Below are 27538 nucleotides of genomic sequence, written 5' to 3' on the forward strand. Positions count from 1 at the left end.
GGCTTTAGGAAACATTTGTTTCACTTTATTTAGAGAATGACCTTCAGTACTGATAGCACTTTGTTGTAGTGCACTTCACTGTTTTTGTGCACTGTTTAAATAATGAATTGTAAATCAACATAGTTAAATAGGAGATGACTGCACAAATTTCTGTATAAATTGGAAAACTTTGCCATGTGTTCTACAAGGACAATCTTTACTGGTTGTGGATATTTTTGTTTCATAGAACCTTTTCAAAGGTATTCCAAATACCTTACTTGCCAGAACAATAAGGTATACAAATAAATAGTCCTTGTACTACAGAGGGGTAGAAAAGTAAGGGTTTTTTATGAGTCAGTTGTTTTCCTAAGCAGCTGCTTTTAAAAAGTGTAAGGGACTAAAATAAATAAAAGATTCTGGGAAGAACAATTTATGTTTCAAAAAACATAGAAAACAGTAAAACAAACAAACCCCAAACCTGTACTTTCCTTTATTGTGTTTGTAACGTGATAGGTTTTATGGAATTTAGAATTAATACTAAATAGCACTTCAGATTGTTGGTAAGATTGCAAATACTTTTTCGTTCAGATGTCTGGGAACGTGTTTTTTCATTTACATTCGGCTAAAATTACCTGTCATATGCAGGTGATTATGCAATATCTGCCAGCGTCCTACCCTAAGACAGTTATAGCAGATGGTCAAATGTATTTCATGTGGAATTTGTTTAAACGCAGCTATATCTAGTTTTTCCTGTAATTATTAACACTATTTTACTCCTAAAGACTCAGTCTGCATTGAATTAACTACTTCTAGACTATTTCCACAAATTTTGTATTGAAGAGACAGTATTTCAACCTTTTATTTTATTTTTTGCAAGACAAATACTCTGCTTGAACAGTCTCAGTTTTTATATATCAGCATATTGAAAATTTATGGTACGAATGACGAATAGTTTACCCAGTGCTGAATATACTGCTGTGTAAAGAAAGCAGGTCCTATTATTTAATTGTGTGACACTGTTAAAGAGTTAATTTAGAAGCAAAATGAGAACGTAGCACTGAGACTTACTAAACTGACTCTTTGAGCATTGAATTGGCAATTTGAGATGCATATGAAAAATACAAAGAAAGTCAATTAGTGCATTAAAGATGCAGTTTCTTGAATAAACCCAAATAACTGTGGTATCAGCAGGCTCACCTTCGTTTCAGTAACAGAAGACACTGATACACCAAATCTCCACTGGGAGTTGGATAATTGTAATGTTTGATAATATGGTTATTATGACACATTACTTGCTAACTAAACTTCACAAGATCTCTATACAAGTATGTATAATACAAATAAGCATTTATGTGCACACACATACCCACATGCATACATAAAGATATATGGGTGTAGTTAGTCTGAAATATAAAGTTGAGTCATTGGGAGAGTTTTGGAAGTTTTAGTAATTACTCTTCTGGATCTAGGCCCTGGAACGTGTCCAGAGAAGGGCTAGGAAGCTGGTGAAGGGCCTGGAACACAAGTCCTGTGAGGACCGGCTGAGGGAACTGGGGGTGTTTGGTCTGGAGAAGAGGAGGCTCAGGGCAGACCTCATTGCTCTCTGCAGGTACCTGAAAGGAAGGTGTGGGGAGCTGGGGGTTGGCCTCTTCTCACACATAGCTAGTAATAGGATGAGAGGGAATGGCCTCAAGTTGTGCCAGGGGAGGTTCAGGTTGGAAATGAGGAGACATTTCTTCTCAGAAAGAGCAGTCAGGCATTGGAACGGATTGCTCAGCGAGGTGGTGGAGTCACTGTCCCTGGGGGTGTTTAAGGAGAGGTTGGATGTAGTGCTTAGGGACATGGTTTAGCGGGTGACATTGGTAGTAGGGCGATGGTTGGGCCAGATGATCTTGGGAGGTCTTTTCCAACCTTAATGATTCTATGATTCTATGTTATACATCAGAAATCACTTCCCTTCAATTTCGTTAAGTGTGCTACTTTTAGCTATAGTTAAAAAAACAAACAAACAAAAAAGACCACCTCTGTTTTGGAATCTAAAGAACTATATTATCACATACGTAAGTATTTATGAATGTAAAAGAAACTATTGAATCATAGTGTAGATGAAGAATTTCATCATATTTTTATTGTTTGTTTGTTTTTCTCCTTGTACATAAGTCTGTTTTTGCATACTTCCCTGGGATTCTTGAAGTTCAGGTATGCTCCCTACATTGTGGCATGTTACAGTGCTTTGATGCACATCGGTAACTCTCAGTCTACCTTTCTGACTCCAGTGATAACAGCTCTCAAGCTGATCTATGCATCATCTTTTGCAAACAAACTTTGGAGAATGTGTCATAATTCTTTTAAGGAACACCATATTCAGAGGAATTAAATGACTCATTAAATGAAGCTCATGGACTTAGCTTCATCACTAGACAGGATTAGCAAGAAAATATTTATTTAGAAATGTATATTTAAGTAACAACAACAAAAAAAATGCACCAAAAGGCGTTATGCTTCTGTTTACCAGTGAAGACATTCCCTGATTGCTTCCATTTCTCTTTCTCCTAAAGTAAACTATCATCTCTTTCTCTTGAAGGAACCTCTTTCACTTCTGTTGTCAAAGGCAGCTGCTCTTTCCTCTTTCCCTGCTTCTGTGCCCCAGCAGCGATCCACCTTTTCAGCCAGCCCAGCTGGTTTGTTGTATTTTTGCCCAATTGCCTTACGCACAACAAATCCCATTTTTATTTTCTTCCAGCAATGGAGTACCTGTACATTGGATTATGTTATTCTCCCTAACTCTTTGCTCTTTAATTTCTTGTTAAATATCATTTCTGTGGTATGTTTCACTGAGAAATTTCTTGGGTTCAAGCTGCTTTTTTCTGCTGCTGTCTTCTGTGTAGACATATTGGTAACACCAGCAGATGATGTATACTGTATTCCAACCTAATTTGTGGCATTACTGAACATGACACAGGGATTAAACTCAGTGTTGTGGATAGTAAAGTCAGTAGTGGGGTTTTCAATTCTGTGTTTTTAGGTTTATTGCTGAGAATCAAACTGCAGTTTTGTCTTGGCTATCAGAGTTTGTAATTTCTTATTGTTTATTGGACATATATATATAATAGTATGGTAGTGTTATTATCTACAGAATAAAGCACCATTTGCACTCACTTTTTATTTTGAATCCAAATACTGTATTGATTTTGCAATGGGAAGACATGCAGGTCAGAAATAGAGTAAACAATGAGCAATCAACAACAAAGCATCGGTTCAAGATACTATGGAGAATTACTGAGTTCCAGTCAGAAACGACAGAAGGAAGGTTATCAAGACAGTAAAACTAGAAAAAAAAAAGAGAAGCCATTCAGATACTGAAAGGATTTTTACTGCATGCAGTCAATACTAGTTTTTTAAGAGTAAGAACTGGAATGTTTGGCTTGTATTGTAGCTTGCTTCAAACAAAAGTAATACATCACAGTTTGCTTGCATCTCTTAATAATGTCTATAAGAAGACAAGAGTTTTCATTTAACAACCACACCGCAAAAAGTGAACTAACCCTTTAACTGCTAATGCTAAACTAAAAGTCTAGTCATAAGTCTCATCTAGCAGCCAAGGGAGAAAAAAGTGTTTGAATTGGAAACGAGCCATAAAGTGCAAGCCGGCTGCCTGTGCAGCTCTGGATCATCTGGTATGAAAAAAAACATTTGCAATGAACCGTCTCTCAGAATCCCCTGCTTAGAAATAATAAAATTATATAAAATATAATTACCCATAGTATTCTCCTGGAGAAACTGGCTGCTCCCGGCTTGGACGGGTGTGAGGTTTGCTGGGTGAAGAACTGGCTGGCTGCTTGTTGAAGGAATCCTGGCCAGAGGAGTCAGCTCCGTTGGTGGCCAGTCACCTGTGGCATTCCCCAGGGCTCAATATTGGGGCCAGTTTTGTTTCAAATTTTTATCAGTGATCTGGATGATGCGATCGAGTGCACCCTCAGTGAATTTTATAGATGATACCAAGTTAGGCAGGACTGTTGATCTGCTTGAGGATAGGAAGGCTTTCCCGAGGTAGACAGCCTGGCTCAATGGGCTTAGGCCAGTCACATCACATTCAACAAGGGCAAGTGCTGGGTGCTGCACTCGGGTCACAACCACCCCACGCAGTGGGTACAGGCTGGGGAAAGAGCAGCTTGAAAGCTGCCTAGCAGAAAGGGACCTGGGGGTGCTGGTAGACAGCTGGCTGAACGTGAGCCAGCGCTGTGCCCAGTTGGCCAAGAAGGCCAATGGCGTCCTGGCCTGCGTCAGAAATAGTGCAGCCAGCAGGACCAGAGGAGTGGCTGTCCCCTTGTAAGCAGCACTGGTGAGACTGCATCTTAAATATCGTGTTCAGTTTGAGGCCCCTTGCCAAGAGAAGGAAATTGAGTTGCTCGAGCATGTGCAGAGAAGAGCAAGGAAGCTGGTGAAGGGACTGGAAAACAAGACTTATGGGGGGCGAGTGAGTGATCTGGGGCTGTTTAGTCTGGAGAAGAGGAGGCTCAGGGGAGACCCCATCATGATCTACAACTGCCTGAAAGGAGGTTGCTGCAAGGAGGGTGTCAGTCTCCTTTCTTAGGTGACAAGTGATAGAAAATGGTCTCAAGGTGCAGCAGAGGAGGTTTAGATTGGATATCAGGTAGAGTTTCTTCATGGGAAGGGTGGTCTTACATTGGAACAGGCTGCCCGGGGAAGTGGTGGAGTCCCCACCCCTGGAGGTATTGAAGAGATGCACGGATGTAGCACTAAGGGATGTGGCTTAGTGATGGGACATGGCAGGTCAGTTCAGTGACTAGATTTGATGATCTTGATGGTCTTTTCCAACCTAAATGATGCTGTGATTTTAAGACTTCCCTAGCCAGAGTCAAATAACACATCAGGAATATCATTTTTTTTCTCTTATGTCTTCATTTGGTAAGTTACTCTTCACTCAGCTTGCTTTTGTAGTATTACATTTGGTCTTGGAGTGAGACATTTTGTGGCAATAAAACCCTTTTTATCTAATATGTTTATTTCAGGCCAATAGAGAGATTTTTCTTCCTATTCAGGCAGTGACTTGGTTCCTGTATACTTGCCATCTGGTTTTCAGCTTAGAATTTTTGTTTTCAAAATATGTTACTGTACATAATTTGTACAGCATGTTGCACGTTATTAAAGCCCCTTTATTTTTAGGGGGTTTGGGTTTCCCAATATTCTCTGCCATTTTGGGGTGTGTGTTTCATGACCCTGACATAACATCCTGAGCTTATGAAAAATAAAAATGGGAGATTAGGTAGGATGGGATATCAGAGAATACTAGTAATACGAGTAATACTATTTAACAGAATTGGTATAGTAGCAATGTGCATTCACCTGAGAGTGAATTGGGATGTTTTGAGGACAGTAATATCCTCTGAGGAATGGATGCAAATTGCAACTCCCTTGGCAAGTGGAGGATGTCCATTTGTTAATGTTGCTCCTTATAGACTCACAGTTGCACTAAATTTTTTAACATATTCTGCATGTTATATTTCTACTTTTTGATTACTGGCCTTTCAAGAGAATGTCTCTGCAGTGCTACAGATGCTGGTTGGTGGCCTCTAGGAAATAATTCCTAATCTGAATGCAAATTAGTAATAATAACAGAATCTTCCAACAATTTTTTTTTGAACTGTTACGATGGTAAACTGATAGGATGCAGTGTTGGGAATAGAGCTAAAGGAAAGGTAACCTGTGTTCTTTGGGGTGATGTAGGTACAGATGGTGCTTTTCATGAAATATCCTGGCTGACTGCAAAAAAGGATTTGCAAGTCCTTCTGATTACACCAGTCACTGAACAGGGATGTTTTTGCACTGCTGAATAGGAGAGGGTCATCAGTGCACTTTTGAACCATGTCATTCCTGACCTGTCAAAAGGACTTTAACTCTTCAGGCTATCCTGAAACAGGCAGGATCGAAAGGTCAAAAATGGCTACAGTGATAAAAGAACTTGAAGAAAAGGCAGACTATAATGTTTGCGTAGATTGCCAGACACATCTTTCCCTGTGTAGCAGAGACCTTCATTAATCTTAGGCAACCACTAGAGTGATCATATATTCCAGAGTAACCGAACTGCTGTTTCTCAGTTGATGCACTCAAATATATCTATTTTCTAACCACTGCTCTTTCACTTTTTCTGTACACATCTTTTCCCCGTTCTGTAGTCCATCTGAGCTTGCTATTTGGAGGAATTGTAATAAATGTAGGTGTTATCCCTTTCTGCTGCCAAATAATCAGAAAGTATTGGGTGTAACTTGAATTGAGTAACACTGCATTGATTTCAAGAAACTGGTGCCGTTTGTTGTGGACATACTCTTTCAGCGTATAGTGAATGAAACAGAACTGTCACAAGACGGTTCAATCTCTAGGCACTTCTCTGTTAATTTGTTTTGCTTTTTGTAGTGTAAGTTGTTGATTTTTTTTTTTTAATTTAAGCCTAATAATGTTGCAGGCTCCTTGAATCTTCAGCAGCCCTGACTTCTAATTAAATTTATTCAAGAACTCGCACAAGTTTCATACTGCTGTACATTTTTATAATTCTAAGCGTTGGCAGAGTTCTAATGTGTGTGCATCCAGAAAAACTTAGGGAGCTCTGCTCAAGGCAGGGAGCCAGCAGTTCTCTATTGAATCTGCACAGTATTATTCTTCTGTCCTTCCAGATGAGAGAGACAATACTGTGCTGCATTCTGCTTCCCTACTTTGTCCTGCTTGGGTGCTTCGAGGTAAGGCACAGCTCAGAGTCTTGCTCAGTTGATAGACTGTGGTCTGCTTATGATTGTGCTTGTAATGCCACTGCTTTGACTTTCTGTTCTTGTGGTTCCTCTCTGTGTGCTTTAAGGCTACTGACTGAAGTCAATTCCTCAGTCACAGAATCATAGAAACACAGAATCATTAAGGTTGGAGAAGACCTCCCAAGATCTTCTGGTCCAACTGTCCCCCTACCACCAATATCACCCACTAAGCACCACATCCAGCCTTTCCTTGAACACCCCCAGGGACGGTGACTCCACCACCTCCCTAGGCAACCCGTTCCAATGCCTGACTGCTCTTTCTGAGAAGAAATGTCTCCTCATTTCCAGCTTTTCCAGTCCATGGAAGGTGTTTTTCATTTTATTTTACTTATTTATTTATTTATTTAGCCTCAGTTATGTCAATACATGGTCTTGGAGATACCTTTTATACTCATGTCAGTGTTTCAAAGATCCCTATGTGTCAAAACCAGATTCTGTACTCAAACACACACAAAAAATCCACCCAGATTCTCTGATGTTGCTGTGAAGGGCTCAGCCACATGTAGTCCCTCTGGAAAGAGGGGGAGAAGTGGGAAAGCAATGGGAGGTGGCGTTGGAAGAGAGAGAAAGTCCTTTTCTTACTTTCATCCAGCTTAAAACTGATCTTTAGGTCTAAAATGCCACTGCCACCTAGTTTCTAGGCCCTTTTTAGGTAGCTGCACTTGTTTTTTCTAAACCTTTTTCTGTCTACCTGCAGAACTTTTCCTAGTCTGTCAGGAAACAGAGATGGTTTACTCCTTAAAGAAACGTGGGCAATACTTAAATACTTTTTCTTCCCATTGCATTTTTTTCCTATTGCAACTTTCATATCCTTGCTTTATCCTTTACTACTGTTTTATGTCAGGTGACAGACAGTCATTTTTCTGAAAAAATGAAGTCTCCCTTTAGTCATCGAAAAGTCTCAGTCTCATTACTCCGTGGAAGGAGAGACTAACAAAAGCTTGGATAAGGAAGCTATCTGATGACAGAGGCAAAACTTAACTTCCAGTGAATCTGTCTTGTAGTAAAAGTAACGTATGCCCTCTATTGAACAAGTAACCTATTGATTACAGCATAGGAACTGTACTCTTATATAGCTTTTTCATTTAATGGATAAAAATGTCTATAGCTTTTTTTGAAGTTGGTTTTGAGAAATAATAAGGGTTACAGCCTGTGTAACAAAGTACCTCTTAACAGTTATGGTATCTTTTGACTCTTAAGAGCCACTTTGTCACTTTATGTTTGTCTAAGGATACTGAACAATTTGCATTTATATTTATGTAATTTCAAGATAAAGTGATTCTGTGATTATCTGTTCAAAAAATCTTCTTCAGTGGCTTTCTTCTACCCATCTGAAGATGGATTGCAGAAAGAAATGTACTCCTGAATGCATTTACCAACCATAAAAAGGCTTCTGTTTTATTTGACTAGCTGTTTTAAGCGTTTCTTTTTCCTTCTCTCATTTGTTCTGTATAAAATCATGAACGTCAGGAATATCAATTCTGACATATCGCTAGAGAGAGCTCCTGAGATATTAACACTGTTACCCTTGCACATAAGTGAAAGGGCTGGGGATGCTGATTCTTTAACAAGACAGCTCTTTCCAAAATGTTTCTCGATCATTCTTACTAAATAAGCTAACAAAAAGAAATTCCTCAAAATAGAGCAGAGATCTCTACATTGTTCAATTTGACTTCTCTTTTGTCTTGTTCAGCTACTTTTTTCTAAGTTCTTTAGTAACCAAATAATCTTACGTATTGTTTAACTTATATATTTCCCATACATAAAAATATATATTTGTATATAAATAGGAAAATAATATATATATAGATGAAATAGGACATTTCAGGTCCTTCTGCCATTACTGAAGAGAAGTGAAGAACATTAAACAACCTTGGCAGGTGATCAGCCATTAAGAGGATTAAAAAGGTTTAGTTACTAAGGCTTTTATATTCAAGTTGAATAGACAATCTTTCACTTAAAATACTAATTTTGCAGTCAGAACAGAACTGCATCGCAGTATGCATTGCCTATGCTGGTGGATTTAGTTGATTAAGATTCAGGTAACCCTTCTTGAATAAAAACCTGTTTTACTCCTGAGTACTGCTTTATTCTGCTCAAGTTTTGTAATTCATCTTGCAGTGAGGCTTTTTTTTTTTTTTTCCCCTTAGAAGTTTTGGCAGCCTCCTTGTGTCCTGTCTTACCTACTTGCTGCCTACCCATGTTCGTCAAGAAAACTTCTGTTATTGAGATCGTGGCATACTAGTGTCTCTTTTGAAAGGCATGAGAAGCTGAGGAATCCTGGATCTCTCTTCATTAAAGTGATGTTTCTGGTTGCCTAAAGAGTTCTTTTTCAGTTTTTGACATTCTTGAAACTGACTGCTAGTCAATGATTTCATCCGCTCTTTCAATTAGTGCCTCCACTTAACCACAGAATAAGGGTATTTTTTAAGTTTGGTGTTTCTGTGATTCCTCATTATCCCTGCCTTGGTTGTAAAATTTATTTATTTATTTAAATTTTGTTTAGTAATTTGAGTGTTTAAAATCAGTTTAATGTTGTTCTCAGCACCACAGAAAATTAAGTGCAATTTTTATATAGGTCAGTTAGATTATTTTTGTCTCCCTTCTGAACTCTAAAGAAATGGTACAGTAATAGCGTTGATACGGTGCCAGAATTAGCATTCTCTTTCTACAACTTGTTTTAAGAACTTGGAGCATCATTTAATTTGATTTTATAATGTTGAAAGCTAATCAGCTCAGTTATGTGTTTCTTTGTATTTGGGAAGATGAATTGCATTATTAAACATTTTGTATATAACTGTATAACTAGAGGCCAAATATTCCGAAGAAATGCTTTAGATAAGTCACTTTACTAATTCATAGCTGGTGCAGAGGGATTTCAGATGGGTTAAATAAACTGGGAATTCTAGTTATTTAGTAAGGCCTATGATAGAGCCATGCATGTATACATGAGACATCATGTTTTACAGGAAAAGCAAATCGGGGCTTGATATGTATAAAACCATAAGGCACAGGAAAGCTAGTGTCCTTGACCATGATGCCCTGAACTAGGATGAATGTACTCTGTATTCAGTAACATGCTATATACTACAAATATCTATAAAAATTCATATATTGTTCACATTAATGACATTGTGATCTCCATTGTTATTACAGGGTGCCTAGTACTTTCTCAGGTAGTACATTTTTGTTTTGGTGAGTGATACTGCTTTGTCTCAGTATATTTATCTAGTCCTTTTCCTCACCAAATGAAATCCAGAAGACTCAGCTGTCCAGGTGGCAAACAAACACATCTGAGCAGCATTTATCTCCTTGATATTAAAAATAAAAATAAAATTAAAAATAATAACAAAAGGCAGTTGTGCCATTGCCTTGAGGTTCACTTTGTACTTATATCATGCACTTCTGGTTGTGGTCATGCATGACACTTTGTCATCAGTGCACCACTTACTGTGACCTCTATCTGATGCTGAAGAATTTGCTAAGTCTTTAAGAATAATGTTCTGAGCAAATTAGATCTAAATGGATATATTGGGTAAAATAAATTCACCTGTGAAACAGACCTGTAAATCTTCCCATGACTCTCTTCACTAAAGGGAGTTGTTTATAGCATTATATTAAAACAGGAATAGCAGAGAAATCTATATAGATATTCAATAGCAATTTAAGAGGGAGAACTGCATGGCTTGTGGGATTACAGAATATGGAATTTTCTACTTCCCGGTCATTCCCTTGAATTAAAATACACTCATGGTAGTAATAAAAATTTGTTACCAGATGACAGCTCTTCAGTTGCAGGTACGAAATGAGCTGAGGTTTTCTATCCAGCTGGTAATAGGCAGATGGTTACTACACAGAAAAAAGAGCATCGCAGCTGACACTATTAAATACTTTTATTGACAGTCTTAATGGGGTGGTCAGCAGTTAAATAGGTAATTGCAGAGTCACCTTTTTGACCTTGGATTTGATTCTTCTAAGGTGTTCTTTTAAGCAGTAGGTTTTGTGTAGATAAAAGTTTAGCAGATAATATATTTTTCTCCTTTATTTAGTAGCATTAAACATTATTTAATGAGCAGTAAGAGTTAAGGGTACTTTCTAAACCATTGCTAAGAAGCAGAAATTCCTTATTATAGACTGTATTGTTCCTTATTTTGTATGGCCTTTGCAACAAGGGAAGGATTGGTAAGCAAGTGTATTTAATAACTATTTCGGCAGAGGTTAACGTTAATTTTCCTCACTTTTTCTTTCGGGCTTTCCATTGTTGCCACTGTTGAATAAGAAAGTTAATTTATTATGGATGTATAGGTGTAACAGAACAGAACTGCTTCTGAAGAGAAGATGTAGTGCTTTTAATGTGTCCTAAGACTGTTGTCCTTTGCTGTTTGTAGAAGTTAAAATGCTCTGACAAATCCCTGTGACTGGGCTGGGAGTCATGAAGTGGGAAGTTCTACAGGAGCTCCCGCAAAGCAGTTCTCCACTGATGGAACTAAATCATCTTTCTTGTGCTTTCTCAGAGGCTTGTTTTGCTCACATTGTGGGGGAGTTTTTTGTGAAGTTCTCACACTAATAAATGCAATAGGAAAAACAACTGCCTTGTGACTCCTGAAATACATGCAGTACCATTAACATCAAAATAAATGTGCCTCCAGATAACTAGCATTTCTGAGGTAACACAACTATCATGAAAAAGAAAGGAATGGATTTGCAAAAGAACATACATGCACACACACAAACATATATATATACACGCATGTATATCTGCACACCTAATTCTATAAGTAAAGGATGTGGAAGAGGAGTGGTTCATAATGACAGGAAGACTTTATAGGGATATATCATATGGTACAGTAAAGACCTGCAAAACAGCATTATGTCATGTAGCTGTCAAGCTAACTCTTGACCTCCTTGAAGGTGGACACCAATCATTTTCACGTAGCTCACCATCAAGTAAGAAGAGGGCAGATAAGAATTTTGAGCTACATGGTTTGATCTTGGTGATGGGAAATGATTCAGGTTTATAAAATATTGTGACTGATTGTACTGAAAGTAACTGTTGCCTTTGGCTGGAGGCATTATCAGCACAATGATATGGCTATTGGAAGATGCAGAGATAAAAAAAAAAAGCAAACAAAACTTAAATTGAAACACCTGCAATTATTTAGGAATTTAAAAAAGAAAATTTTTTTTTTTCTGTCATGTTCTTGATCTTAAAATGAAATATATTATGCTTTTTGCTGTCTCAGATCTTAAATACTCTTCAGTGAAGCCACTCGATATATCTGTTACTCTTATAGTGTAACCTTTAACAGTATTTCTGAATTATATGCAGCATTTGTAAGAAATATATTAATTTGTGAATAATTACCGAAATCAATTTATAAACTCAACACAGGATATTAATAGCCCTAAAGGCAATAAGGTTAGCTACAAGTTTCAGCACAATGTGTTTTTGTTATTTTTATTTGGAGTTCTTGATATTGGTACGAAAAGTTTTAAACAGAAATACTGAAAGATTTGTATCGTAGGAACTAATAGGAGCTAATAAAATAAAACTTGGCATGAAGTAACAATCTTAATGCTGATGAACATGGCAAGTATGCAGTCTTTCCACTTGAGGACAGTTAACACAGATGGCAGAACTGATTTTACCATGTGCTATATGTCTTATTAATTGCCGTGCCAATTAATATAAAATCCAAAGCCTGCTTCTTTGTTCCACTATTATGGACAGTAGTTTGTTTTGGGTATGTTTCCTGTAAAGTATCAGAGTATATTTATTTCATTTATTGCTCTCCCCATTCTTCTCCCTGTCTCTCCTGGCTCCATTCTACCCCCCCCCCCCCCCCCCCCCCCATATTGTTACCATCATACATGTTTTTGAACTGTGTTGAAGACCAAGTATACAGGAACTAAGGTGTTATTTAAGCTTTCTAGAAAGATTTCTGCTTGTGGGCTTCTCCCGTGCTAAACTAAAATTTTAAATCAGGTCTTGTGCATTGGTCTTATTCTTTTGGAAAAGAAGATCAAATCCTATCCTTTTCAGAGGGTGACTTTGTATCCCAGCAGAGAATAATTGAAGTGACATTCTAGAAACAAGTATAGTATATGTGCAGATTCCATAACAATGGTTGTATCAATGTAATAGGTGTAATAGGGATAATCGTATCTTTGAGTCAACTACATCAGGTTTGTAAAGACTGGGCTGGGCCAGAGATCCTATTCTACTTCCTCTGGGTGATCTGAAAAAAAAAAAAAAGTCATTCTGTGAGAAAGAAGATGGACATAACTAACTGCAACCCCAAACCGATAAACTTTGGAGGGACTCTAGTACAAATCAAATAAAGAAAGCCTTGTAATTAAGAATGGAGTGTTGTAAAAAATAGTCTGCTAAAAGTGAGGCCTTTAAACCAAGAAGTGACATGCGACCAAGACACATTGACAGGAACAAAGAACGTGCCATTTGTTATTTCTTTGGGGCCTGCCAGAATTATAAGCAGCCAGTGTACTAGGTAAACTTTGGTGAACATGTAGATTGATGTATATGTTTTCTCTGTCCTGGACTTGTCCTCGATAAACTGTGCTATATTCTGGGAAGTCGATTGAGTTTCTTTTACTGTTCAACTATGTTGTCCCCTACACAGTCTAGAATTGCAAATGCTGAGCTAGTATCAGATTTGCTGCAGCAGTAAAAGTGAATTGCCATCCACATCTTCAGTCTGGCAGGACAGAGCTTAAGAAAGTTTATGGTTGAAGGCTTGAAATTTGAGTGAGCTGCCTCTTGAGACTGCTAAGGAGTCTGAACAGCTGCAGAACTTGACAATTACATTTATTTATTTATTTATTTATTTTTAAGATTCAGTGTCCTAAAACCTTTGCAAGCCACATATATGATGAAAGCCCCCTTTGGAGTAAGAGATGCTGTTATAGCCCCTAGCATCAGTTTAGATTAGGGAATATTGTATCATAGATTTCACCTTCTAACTTACACATTTCATCTGTGTAGATTTCATCAGCCTGCTGCTGCAGATTTTTTTTTTCCTCCTCATTTGGTAGTTGTGATACCAGTTCTGTCTGCATTTTTTATAGGCACGTGTGCTCTTATCTGTCCATATGATTTTTTGAAAAACGCACTGCGGATCTAGAACAGTTGTTAAGGTGTAACATTCCTGGTTGCTGAACTTCTGTTCCGTCTGGGAACATGCTTTGTTGAAATTCAATTACCATTTTCTCATTCTTGAGTTAAGACTCATCAATGCAAATGAAGTTATGTCTTCACAATAGGTAGAAGTATTTATAGTAGGCATGGGAGAAGAAATAGAAGGGAAATAAAAAGAGAACCATTCCTAATTCACTCATTCTGAGGCTAGACTTTATGAAATTGGTGAGGCTATTTAATTGCAGTTAGTGTTGTGTCAAATAGCACCCTCAGCATAAAAGACACCGTCCCTGAACTTTACCTTAGTAATCGGAAGACATAAATTTGAAAGTAGGGGCCTAAATATCATTCTAGTTTGAAGTGACATATTCCATTTCTCTATTTTGTTATTGAATTTAATAAAAAAAGAACATATAAACCCAAACTTTTTAAACAGCACAGCATAGAATGTTGCATTTGGTGGCTTAAAGGAGTGTTCTATATCTTCAGCAAAAAGCGTAATCTGATTTTGACAAGCAGTTGAGAAATACGGTGATATTACGCTAATATGTTCCTTGATTCACATCTGATCTTAGTAATTAAGAAGGAATATTACAAGAATGTATTTGCATGCATGCCTTCACACACTAGCAGTGAAAACATCTCCATAAATTTGAATGCCACTATATCCCATGGTGCCTTGACATAACAGGGAGCAAGGCACACTTAAACATCCTATGGTAAACACAGCACAAAAAATTTTGGCCATATTGATAGTTATGGAAGAGTAGAAGAACAAGCCATATGTGTAGTGAAATTTCCCCAGAATTCTGTCACAAATGCCAGAGATTTGTAGTTTTGGAGTTCTCCAAAAAAGAGGTGATTTTTTTTTTTTATTTTCCTGATGGATTGCTTTTTGAATACTTTTTTAGCTTTTGGAACTGATACAAAGTTGTAATTAGTTACTCCAGTATTTTTCAAGGAGATAAATTATGCTACCTATGTTATGATTTGGAATCTCTCTCCTCTATTTTAAAAATAAACATTATTTCCTCTTTTGCAGTCTTCCAAAAACTTTCCAGAACATCATAGAAGGTTTTCTGGGCCTCTGAAATTGCTTCGGATGCCCTAAAGCAAAATCAAATATCTGAGTTTAAAAAGTCATCTTCAGGTATTCAGGAACTCATTGCTTTCTAATCTTGTTCTTTTGTGGGATTATCATGTTAACATCTCAACTAACTGCATCCTTTTAAGGAAAAATAGGAAAAAAAGATGTCAACAGGTAGACCAAGACAATTGATAGCTTTCCGTTTTACTTCTGTTGAGTAATAGTCTATTTATTTATTTATTTTTAAACATAAAAATCATAAAATGTTTTATAATCTCTCATAACCAGAAAGGTCTTTGTTAAGCTTTAGTCTTTATAAGCTTTTATCTACACTATTAAGCTTGTCATACATGCCAATGCTTCTTAAAAAATCAACCTAGTTTCCACTCCCTATGCTTCCCTGTCGGAATATACCCAAGCTGGTTTCTTATCATTCTTATCTCTTCTCCAAAACACTAATGTGAATGTCTTAAATATGATTTTGTGAAGTTCCAGCTGTCTTAGGCTCCTTTTTCTGCCCCTCGTGTTTATAGCTACCAGATTCCTCCTTTTCTCTCTACTTTTTCTTCATATTGTGTGATAATTTCCTTTTCTGGACACCTATATCTGTGTGCACACAGACACGTACACATATGCATGTGTGCACACTTACGTAAAGAAAAAAATCCAATGTATGCTGAATTACGCAGTTCATAAAAGGCACGCAGCAAAGAAATCTTTTTGTCTTGACTCTTCAAAACACTTGACACTTTGCTCATTTATTTCATCATACCAAGAAACCAATAACTTACACAAGGAAATCAGAATAGAAAAATAAAATAATAAAAAAATACTAAATTATCATTATTTTATGTATCTGAATTTCTAGGCTTTGCTTTTTGCTTGCCTTTTTTCATCTCCTTATAGAATAGTGTTTTCAGTTTACCGTTTGCTTTTTTATTTTAATAAGATGTTTTTTGTCATTATGGGCAGAGTGAAACCTCCTATTTCCAGATATATGTTGTCTAAACTCAGCTTATACAATTATATTTCAAGGTGACCTTTTTTTTTTTTTGGCTATGACATGAGGACATATGTACTGCAGTGTACATTTACTAGGTGTTTATCTCTGTAATTGTTTTAATTCTTGGCTGTAGGTCAGTTGGTTTGGTGAAGGATGCTTCAGTGTTGTTATTTTTATTTATCACAAATTCAGCAGATTTATATAGATTCAGTAGATTGAAAAACTGAAGGTCAGAGAGATAATTAAAAGGCAATTTTACTTTCTTCTTTTGTAAATCCTCAAATGTTTCCCAAATAACCATATGGTTATTTGGTTTAATAATTTATGTTTTGACACATAGTAATTTTCTATGAGGGACTGTATGTAGAAAATCCAGTAATTAGCTACATCACTACTTTTTTGGTTAAAAATGCTTTCTATTAGCGTATGTAGTGTCCATACGTATCTATTGCAGACACGAGCTGATGAGTAGTAGTAGCTTTTCAAGCACACTACAAGTTATGTTTTCTTTAGGAACACACAAAATTTCTACAGTCCGTGTTTCTACTTGTATGCGTATTTTAGGAATAAGCATAGTGGTGTCTCCAAGATGTAATTAAAAAAAAATAAAAATAAAAATGTGAGGAGCATAGTTTTATTGGGCTGCAGCATAAGTAAGTGAAATTATTTGAAACCACCTTGGTGTAACTGGTACTGTTTTTATTGCCTCCCCTCTGCGCCCACCCCCCCCCCCCCCCCCCCCTTCTGTCAATTTCTGTCTTGGGTTTTCAGCTCTGATTTATCAAAAATGTGGCTTTACTGGATATCTGAGAAGAGAGATGCCAGTGCTTAGATTGGCTATTCAGCCTCTGTCCATTGGTCTAGGATAACCAACGTTTGCACCAAAAATTACCTTCTCTCCAGCTGGATAGGGACATTTCATCATCTTTAAAAACTGAGGCTACCCTTATGTTATAATTGTTAGGCAATTATTTCCCATTCTATTACAAATTTACCCTCTGACCAATTCTAGCCGTGATACATGTGGCAATGAGGGCAGGGAAGACTGATCAAAGCTTGTAAGAGTTCCTGTTGCTGCAATGCAACTAATTACCTTCTATCCCTGCTGCCTTTGCCACTGGTCACTTGTTTCTGAACATATATGTCATCTTTCCTAAAGCTTCCTGTTCCTAGGCGATTACCTTTTGTGCTCAGATTCCAGAATCACAGAATCATCTAGGTTGGAAGAGACCTCCAAGACCACCGAGTCCAACCTCTGACCTAACACTAACAAGTCCTCCACTAAACCATATCACTAAGGGCTACATCTAAACGTCTTTTAAAGACCTCCAGGGATGGTGACTCCACCACCTCCCTGGGCAGCCCATTCCAATGCCTAACGACACTTTCAGTAAAGAAGTTCTTCCTAATATCCAACCTAAACCTCCCCTGGCACAACTTTAGCCCATTCCCCCTCATCCTATCATGGGACACGTAGAACAGACCAACCCCCACCTCGCTACAGCCTCCTTTAAGGTACCTGTAGAAGTGTGATAAGGTCGCCCCAGAGCCTCCTCTTCTCAGACCCAGTGGCTGTCCAAGAATGAAAGAGGGTCATCACCCGGTTCTGTATTCACCTTTTTTAATGCTTGAACTTGCTAGAGGCTTAGCTGGGAGCTTAAATACTGTCCCTCTGCGTACACTTGCTGGGACACCAGACATAAATCCCCTTGCTGTATTTCATTCCCCTTCTGATTTTTTTCTTCACTCTGGAAGTCTACAGAAGTATACCTTCATTGACCCCACTCTCAAATTCCTGCTTTCTTATTTTCTGATCTGCAAATTCCTACTGTAGCCCCACCTCCTAAAACCACCAGATTTTGTTGAGAAAGAAGGCTTCATCGGGCAAAATGCAGCAGGTGCAGCTTCTCTTACTATACAGGAAGGTGGTGGCTTATGGAAGTCCTCCCAGCCCAGAAGATATGTTTTCCATTGCAGTCCAACCTTAATCTACTTTTTGGCTGGCACAGAACTGTTTCCTTTCATAAGTCTGCTTTTGCATCCTCTCAAGTAAAAACAGAGTATTTTTACTTGTTTTGGAGAGTAACAATCACCTTTCGTCATGCAATGGAATTGCTAAATATGAAATAAACAGAGCTACAGCATTTGATGATCAGCTTTCTTTCCGTGTACTAAGAACAGTCAGTGTGGAAACATTGGAGTTTCTCAAAGGAATTTTTGTAAGTGTTGGTCCAATCATTACATCAGTCACCAATGATTTCCCCTTCCTTTTCAGGAGAATTTCCACATATGGGAGGACATAATGCTTATTATGCAAAATATGAGGTGCTATTTAAATTAAATTTGGTAGAAGTTATTGATGTAGTGAAAGAAGGTGAGCAGAGGACCAAGCAGATAATTAGAATCTCAGGGCACGTGATGGATGGCAAGAGGCAGAACTGAGTTTGCTTAGAGGGTAAGAGGGTATTTTATTATATTCTTCAAGCTAGCCAATGGTATATAAAAGATAGAGCCAGACTGCTTGTGGAAGTGCACAATGAAAGTAGGAGAGGTGATGGATACAAGCTGCAACACAGGACCTTCCTCTCAGTTATTAGGAAAAAAATGTTACCAAAAGGTTACACAAACAGTGGAGCAAAGGACCGGAGAGGCTGGGGAATCACTGTTCTTAGATATATTGATAGAGTCGGGAATGTTTTAAGAAGAAATAGATATTGTCTTAACAGTAGATTATCCGTAACTGACCTGAAGAAACACAGTAAGTTGAGAAATGGGCTATTTTTTATTTATTTCTTTGAAGCATCTGATATGACCTCAGAGAGAAAGGTACAGAATTGGATGGGTCGATATTTTAAAGCATAACGTCTGTATTTTGTGTATAGTGTTTTCTTTTGGGGCTCTGTAATAGGCTTCCTATTCCTCCTACAAGTTTCCAAATTTTGCTTTCATCTTGAATAAGATTAGACTATTTTTCTAATAGATTCACTATCTTATACTATAAATGGTGCAAGTAGTGTATGTCTGTATGTGTGTAAATCATCAACCGTATGAGATTTCAGTTCTGTCTGCCCACTTACGAGGCATTTAAAATATATTTTTGATAATGAAAATCATAATGTTAATCTCACACAGAGATGGATTTTGAAATGCTTACTTGTGCTGATAAGCTTAAAGGGGAGGGAAATTAAGCAGCTATTTTTTTTTTCCTCAATTTCAGTTATAATCATCGCCTTTTTGCATTTTCCTCATCCCATTCTTTCCTTTCTTTTCCATTTTGTTTCTGTTACGTAAATAAAGATTTATAAAGTGTAAGCTTAATAGCACTAAACACATTGTTAAATTGGTAGAGATTTGGGAGAAAGCCCGGACTAATTAACACCAATTCCTACTCTATTGCCAATTTTTAACGGATCTTAGGACCAAATCTTTTGGAACTGAAGTTATACTGAAGGCATGTTGAAAATAGAAAATTAATTTGGATATGGCCACCTTGAGAAACAATCTGTTACCAGTATAGTGCTTGCTTTTTGTAAGTAATGAGATATATACAATATAAACAGATAACTTCCTTTTTGAAGCTTTATTTGTAACTAACTAAACTCTTCAGGAATTCTCTCCAATTATCTCCATACCTCTTCCTTAAGACTGAAATACTTAACAAATAATGACCAATTTTAGTATAGAAAGTCCAATTAGCAATACTTATTAAAGTTGATAACTAATTCAGTTTTTATAAAAATCTATTAACAAGAAAAACATGGTATAGCTCTCATATATATATATATATGGAGCTCTGTACTTCAGAAATAACTGAAAGACATAAAAAAAGGAAGGGATATTTATAGTGCAAACAGGATAGGATTATTTTACCTAACTTCAAACATATTAAGCATGCCTTAACTAGCTATTCAAGCTCCGTTCTTCAGCTGTGGTGTCATTGGAGAGGGATACTCCTCAGTGGCAGCCTGTCTCTGGTACCAATAGATGACTAACTTAGACAGCATGACTAACTAGCAGTCAAAACCAGGGGAGATGAATCCAGCCTGTAAGTAAAATGACTGAAAAAACATCATTTGGATAACTTTTTTACGAAGGCTTTTTGAAAGAACAAGAACATGAAAAAAAGTTTAGTTTCATCAAAATTTTCTGTCTTTTGAGCTGTCTTCCATTTATTTGACCAAGATGATTTTAGTGAAATTCTCACCTTCTTCAGGCAAAGTGTGTGCTTTAACCTTTGTACATTTAGGACCAGAGAGCCCTGAATGTTAAAAGATGATGCCCTGTTATTTAATACCCTGGCCCTCTACTTTTTCTTCTCCTTTGCCCTCTAGCTCAGAGACTGTCTTACCTAGCTATGATTTTGTATTACTCTAGTCATTGCAGCATGCTGCTGGTCAGAAATCAAAAGTTAAATTGATCATTGCCAACTTCTGAACGTTAACTCAAGAAACATAAGCAGGGGGTTGGAATGAGATGATCTTTAACGTCTCTTCCAATGCAAACCATTCTGTGACTGTATGAAACCTTTGCTAAAGCCTCCTGCTTGCCCTTTGACATAAAGTGCTATCAGAAGTGTCAGGGGAATGTAAACTTAAGCAGCCTGTCATTGCACACTGATGCAAATCCTCTGTTGTTAATCTTGGTATAATAAGGAACTAGACAAATTGGAATTACCATTCAATTGAAATACTTGGTACTGGATGCCTTAAAGCTCCCACTACTATTTGAAATATTAGTCTACTGTAACATACTAGACAATACTTCCTTTCAAATTATCTGAAATTTCATTTATTTTCTGTATAATGTCCTTGTTTCTGAACTTAAAGCATCGAATACATTTGATTATTTGGATAGGCTACCTAGGGGGATGATAGACTTCCTATCATTTCTGTTTTATAAGGACAAATTCAATAAAAATCTTTCAGAGTGGTTGGTTTGCATCTGATCTTGCTTCAGAGAAGTTGCATGATCTAGAGGACTTCCAGGCACATCTAAGAGTATTTAGATTGAGTTCATTTTGTACTCAAAATGAATACTTTTTGACTTTTTTGCATTTTTTTTTTTTGCATTATCTAAACTCTGGTTTCTTAGGAGGAAAAAACATTTTTTCAGCCAAGCGGCTGCAAGGTATAAATGCATTCAGTATGTCTTAATTTTTATAAAGTGATATTGCATGGAAATGATTGGAGTAGAAATAATTGAATAGAAATAGAAAGTAGAAATAGATTGGTTGTTGGCCAGATTTTAATTTTTTACTGCCCAAGCATTTTTCACATTTTTCTTACCTGAAGACTTGGATAAGAGAGAAGACTAAACAATTCACCTGTGGTTATATGAAACAGTGATATTCCAGCTGAAAAAATAATTTTAAATCTATTATTTGTCATCAAGGTGCTTGATATGTGACTAGCCTTTTAATGGCTTTCAGAAATGTGCTTCACATAATTTGAAACAAGCTTTCTTATCAGTATGTGTTGCAATTAATTTAATCTTGTTTCTGTTATTTCCACAGTATTTTTCAATTCAGTGAACCTCATTACATTTGCAAGTGCATTAAATTAGAGTCTGGATAGAAGAGAGATGATTATCAGTTAATTTAATTATGTTTCTACATTTGCCCATTTAATGATATGTCTGCCATTGTTGTTGCAAGCCTTTTCTGCAGTTGCATTATGTAGAAATTAGTTCCAGCTCCATGTATAGTTTGTGTTACCTGATAACTCCTGACAACTAAATGGAGGCACATGTTCAGCAGTGAGTCTAATCAGAAAGCATTTACTCTACATCCAATGCAGTATGGAATATTCTTATTATATTCACTACATCATTTCAATATTTTTGGCTTTGCATATGTGATGCTGTTTTTTTTTTTTTTTTTTTTTACTGTTTTACATTAGTAATTTAATTAAGAAACAGAACTTTACATTCTTATTTTGACTGAGAAGCAAGTAAGCATGCTATTGCACAAGTCTGTTCTAGACAGTTAAACAGTTTGGTTAAGGAATAAAGAAATGGTCTGGGCTTTTTTTTTTTAATATATATATATGTGTATATCTACTGAAGAGGATCAATATACTTTAAAACACTGCATGACTTCTGGTAGCGCCATAGCCTATTTCTGTTAGTCTTCTGGTACAGAGAGATGATGGACTGTTGTGCTGGAATAGATAAAGGAATAGATAAACTGAGCTTTTTCCAAGACAAACACCAGGCTAACTCCAAGAATTAATCATCAAAACAAATCAAAAAGCCATAAAAATAAGATATTGGTGAATTATGAAGATTATTTTAGTCAGTTGTTCTTTGCACTTACAGTCATGAATACTGGTCATTTACTTTACTTATTTTCTTGTTTTCCCCATGCACATTTTTATTCCAGTTCTTCAGCGTCAGCTCTATATTACGAATTGAGGTGAAGTCCAAAGCACGATGAAGTCTTAATTAGAGCCTAAGGCAGCCAGGGGAAATCCTGTGTGCCAAGAGGTCTTTCAAGATACAAAGCCACTGTGGATTGGGTTTTGTGCCTGAACTGGCCAGCCCATACAGCAGGAAAGCCAGATTTTCTCAAAGATAGGCTGCTGCTGCTGTAGGTAATGTAGAAAAGTTCTGTGCTGTGGAACTCCCTGGTGTTTACATCTTATGAATAAGTAATGTGGCAGGAAAATAGCCTAATCTCTATCTACATGCACATGCAAGAGGTTTATGAAGACCTGAAAATAATTGTTGTATTTCTGACATGATAGAAATTGGCTATTTTCTTTGTAAGTTATTTTAATCCTTCTGATACTCTTGATGGGAGCAAGCCCTTTAACAAAATATGGCAAATTTAGTGCATGTTTGAAGTTGAGAGCTGTGTGTGTGCTCAGAGTGGGAGAATCAGGCTGAATAAACTCGAGAAAGACAATTTATTAAGCAGTCATTGCAGAAAACAGCCATCTGATGATTGTCTTATTGATGATGGGTGAGCTGATGCCCCAGGCATTAGTGCTATTACTTCTCGTTGTTGTAGAACTTGCCATTTGTAGGACACTCGTTTGAGTACTGCTCAGACTACCACGAGTTGTACATTACTTCTCCTCTTTCTAATAACTTCATAATTGCCCCTAACTGGCTTGAGTTTGACACAGCCCATACCATATGACGTACGCTCACTTCTATTTACGCCTATTATATATTTTTTTTGCACTTCATTTACTTTTACAGGAAAGTTATGTTCAGGCAAGGATGACTGATACGCAGGCAGTGCTATTTATACAGCAGTAATGGAGGGATATGCCAATATCAGTCAGATCCACTGGAGTGTCTGAAAATTAAAAATATTAAAATTATTTCATAGATGTGAGGAGTTTAAATCAGAAGACAAATCTTGTTCTTTCTTTTTCTTACAGCTATCCATCTGGGGTTTGAGCACTAACCTTGTGTTTGAGTTGTAACTGATGATTTTTTCAATATTTGACACTTTGTACCCGTTATTCTTTTTCTTAATAAATGAGTACAATCCTTACTGTCCCGCCCCATTTGCAAATAAACGTTTTGAATATCTGCCATTGACCAGGGTCCCTGGCAGAAACCTTTGAGCAGAGTCACTGGAAGAATTCCCATGGGCTAAACCATGATGTTGTGCTCCTTTCTCCTGGCAAAATCATCATTTAGAGACTGTAGGGCGGGGATGAATCAAGCCTTTTGTCCAAACACAGAAATAAAGCAAGGGTTAATTAACTAGTTCTGCCTGTAATAAATAGTGTCTGATTACAGAACTCTGCAACTAATGCCAAGGGCAGAAGAACAGATATGCCATTACTAAGAATAGCAACTGGGAAACAATGGATTTAATTAATAGATTAGTGAGATTTTTGGTTCTCCATTTGATATGCTGCAGAACAAAATCTTTCCTTAAATGAGAAAAGATTTATGGCTACTTGGTTTATCATCGTACTGTATTACAAGAGTTTTGCATTTTCTACTTAACTTTTCTAGAATTTCTCTGGTTTTGTTTTCCTGTTTTGTTTTGAACTACTCCTAATTTAGTAATTGACTATTACTTACTTAATTGTACTTGATGTAAAGTGAGTGATTTCTACTCTCCTACTTCTTGTCTATTCACTTTTGTGAATATGCCCCCAGACTGATATTTTTGGAGGGACCGGAAGGGAAAGATTAATCCCTTAGTATTCTGCGCTTGAAAAATACCGTGTGTCTTTTTGTCAGGAAGAATGCTTTCAAATCCTTCCTTCGTCTAAGCTACCATGCTTGACATCTCATTATTCGTTATTTGACTCAGCTGTTTCAGTTTCACCTTCACCCCGCTAATTAAGTAACTCATTGAATGTATTATTCAGTATTTGATTCCCCTATCTGAGTCAGTGGGAGATGGAAGCTGGAAAAAAAAAAAAAAAAAAAGCCCCTTGATGGGATTAGAGAAAGGATTGTTGCTCTGATATGGGGGACTAGCATGAGAATGAGCTAATGAAGTTGGCAATACATGAATCGCATTCTGTCACTTCAGCAAGTGTTTGGATGCCGGTGAAAGTATGGGGATTAGATTTGCTTTAAACTGATCATTACTTAACTAAGCAAATAGTGACTTGTTAATTGTTTCAGGACATCTGTGGTGTGAAAGAGGTTCTTGAGCTTTATTTACATTTTTGTTTCTCTCTTCAGCTGTTGTCCTGCAGGGTATTGTACCATCATGTGTCAAGTCTAGATATGAGCCTTAGCTATTTATGGAACTTGGCTTTGTTCATTGTTTTGGCTCTGCTACTAACTTGTATTACTTTCCAGTGCTTTTGGCATTTGATGAATAATTTATTTCATTTTTCTTGGATTGTAAATGTAAACAGGAGCGCTTTGCAAATGAGCAAACGCCAGCGTTGAGCTATAGGTTCTCTAATTGCATTCCTGTTGCTGTGAATTTGATTGCATTTGTAAGTAGTCTTTTAGATTAAAAGTGAAGGGTTATTACAATTAAATTCCTTTATGGGGTGGTTTAGAATATTTCTTAATATTTATATTAAACCTGAATTAAATGGAATTGTAAACAATATTCCTATCCACTTAAAATCTACATTTTTTTTATCATGCTGGTTAAGGGAAATCTTTTTTAATTTTTTTTTTCTAAGTGTAAATTAACACAAAAATAAAATACCACCAGAGAAATCTAACTTAAAAGTATGATATTTACTTGTGATATAGAAGACTGAAGTTCTCCAGTGTGTGAATTGAATTGAGTAGGGTAAGGATTTGAGCCTCTTTCTTTAACTTCCTGTTGTTTTTTTTTTTTTTTTTAAAGAAAAAGAAAAGATTTGCTGTTCATTGTTCTGAGGTAAATGTAAATGGGGCCTCACTCTCCATCTCTCAGGGTTGGGTTATCTTTTTAGCTTTGATAAGAAATCCCTTCTGGGCTCTGAGAAGACAATCTCAGCAATAAGTCACTGAAAACACTGAAAACATGATAACTTCCAGAAAGGCATTCTGTGTGAGAACTGGTTATCTTCCACCAAAAATTCATTGGAAAAATTCCAATCATGTCTTGCCTAGGATGTTGTCTCTAGAATAGTTGTCTCTAGAATAGTTCTTCAAAAAATACATTCAAATGAAATAGTTCAGGTAAAACACAGTTCAAGAACTGCAAATTCTAGCAAACTCTTATCTCTGACTTTGAATGATTAATGTTCTTTCTACAGAAAAATAAAACTGATAAAGTTTTGTACTGAGTGTGAAGTTCATCCTCAACGGTTTCATGGCTAAACAAAAGGCAACCTGTAGCAATCTGTAGCAGCATCCATTTTTGTCTAATGTGTGTTATTTGTGTGTTCATTTTAAAGAAATGCATAGTTCCTAAAGCTAAATTCTAAAGCTTATAGGATATATCTAGGGTAAAAAACACTGAAGTCCAAGCTCTTTGCTTTGATGTTTGATGACATATTTGTTGTTTTTGTTCTGGAGTAAGAGTATGTTTTATCTGTTTATCTTAATCTATTTTCGTTCAGCACTCTTCTAGATCTTGAAAAGTGAAAAAGGTAACCTTTAGTAAGAAGCGATAGCTTTGGAACAGATTTGACCCCCTTAATTTGCTTTTGCTTGTGGAGTTTTGTTTGTCCTGAAGGTTATAGTTATCTGCAAAGAAAACCAAATGGAATGGGACATCTTTAGATTAGAATTCTGACAGCTACCTTTTTTATACTCATCTTCTTGCTAATGAGAAGATGCTTAAATATTTTATTAAGCTACTAAAAGATCGAGAACATTGTCCTTAATGAGACATTAAGTAGAAAAAACTGTACTGTCAGTTTTTCAGTTGTTTGAGACAATGAAAAAATTTACTGTCTTATCATACTAACAAGGGCTCATAATATTTACAATTGTATCAGCAAACTGAACTTTTATGCAGCTATTTACTTGTTTTACACTTGTTTAAAGTCATGCTTTTTACTTGCTTTCCTAGAGACGTGCTCAATCTGATTGGCTAGCAAAAATTTTCTGCTGTTTTATTCTAATGAGAAAAATAAGTTAATACCTATGTAAACTTAGCCAAGATTTTTTTACATTTTACATTTTTTAATGTAAAAAAAAAAGTGTAGTTAATCACTTTTTTCTGTGTATTACCTTAGTGCTTTTGATTTTTTGTAGTTATACATTTATATTTGCACAGGTTATATAATAAAATGCTGAATTGCACTCCATTTTTATGCAGTGATGTTATTGTTTTGATTTTGAATTAAAAGAAATAATGAAATAGCACTTATATTTCACTTTTTCACAATTGTAAGTAGAACAATGTATTGATTGCACTGCATAGGGAAATGAAAACCCTTAGGCTTATGAAATTGTTTTTAGCTGTGTTCTGAAGTTTGGGCATTGACTTGAAAATTGTCATAATTACTTCATGAATATGTCTGGTTTTGACTTACTTTCAATGCGCAGTAGCTTATTTTAGAACTTTAAAATACTTTTCACTTAACTTTAAATAAGAAATGATTATTTGTATCAAAGGCTCTAAAATATCTCAACTATATTTCAAGAACTTTATTTCCCTCAGATGGCAAGAGCCATGATAGTCATGCAGAGTGCTCCACCCAGTATCTTTGTTAAGGACAACTTATTCTAATGTCTTCTAATATTCTTTTTATATGCAAGTAACTTTCAAGAGTTTTTTTTTTATTCCCCCCCCCCCCCCACGCTAACGTGTCTGTAGTTATGACATATAGAAATTACGTCTGAGGTTTATAGTTATATAGTTATGACATATGTTATATACATATATAATATTATATATAGTTATATATATTATGTCATATACTTATGACATCTAGAAATTATGTCTGAAGTAAATCTGCTAATCAAAGTCTTGAAGCCTTTGTTCTTTTCTTCAATCTTGTCTACAAGTAGTAAGATGCACTCATGCCCATACTGCATTACCTCATGTATGGCTAGGAATATACAGAACCCCCCCGTACTCTGCCATGTCCCGCTGCGCTGTGGACCGTGCC

The 27538-nt window shown here is 36.5% G+C and overlaps 1 protein-coding gene across 3 annotated transcripts in view; it reads left to right on the plus strand.

The window, feature by feature from the left end:
- The window catches only part of RBFOX1 (RNA binding fox-1 homolog 1), an 868680-nt gene that overhangs the window by 232320 nt on the left and 608822 nt on the right, over positions 1–27538 (plus strand). The window contains exon 3 of one of the 3 annotated variants that reach the window (XM_080557047.1): positions 6672–6734. The exons of the other annotated variants lie outside the window; for them this stretch is intronic. Within the exon in view, the coding sequence (XP_080413173.1) occupies positions 6672–6734 (63 nt within the window). The remainder of the gene's footprint in view (positions 1–6671; positions 6735–27538) is intronic. 3 annotated transcript variants of the gene reach the window in all.

Source organism: Anser brachyrhynchus (genome assembly GCF_964034855.1).
Source record: "Anser brachyrhynchus genome assembly, chromosome: 15".
Lineage (NCBI taxonomy): Eukaryota > Metazoa > Chordata > Aves > Anseriformes > Anatidae > Anser > Anser brachyrhynchus.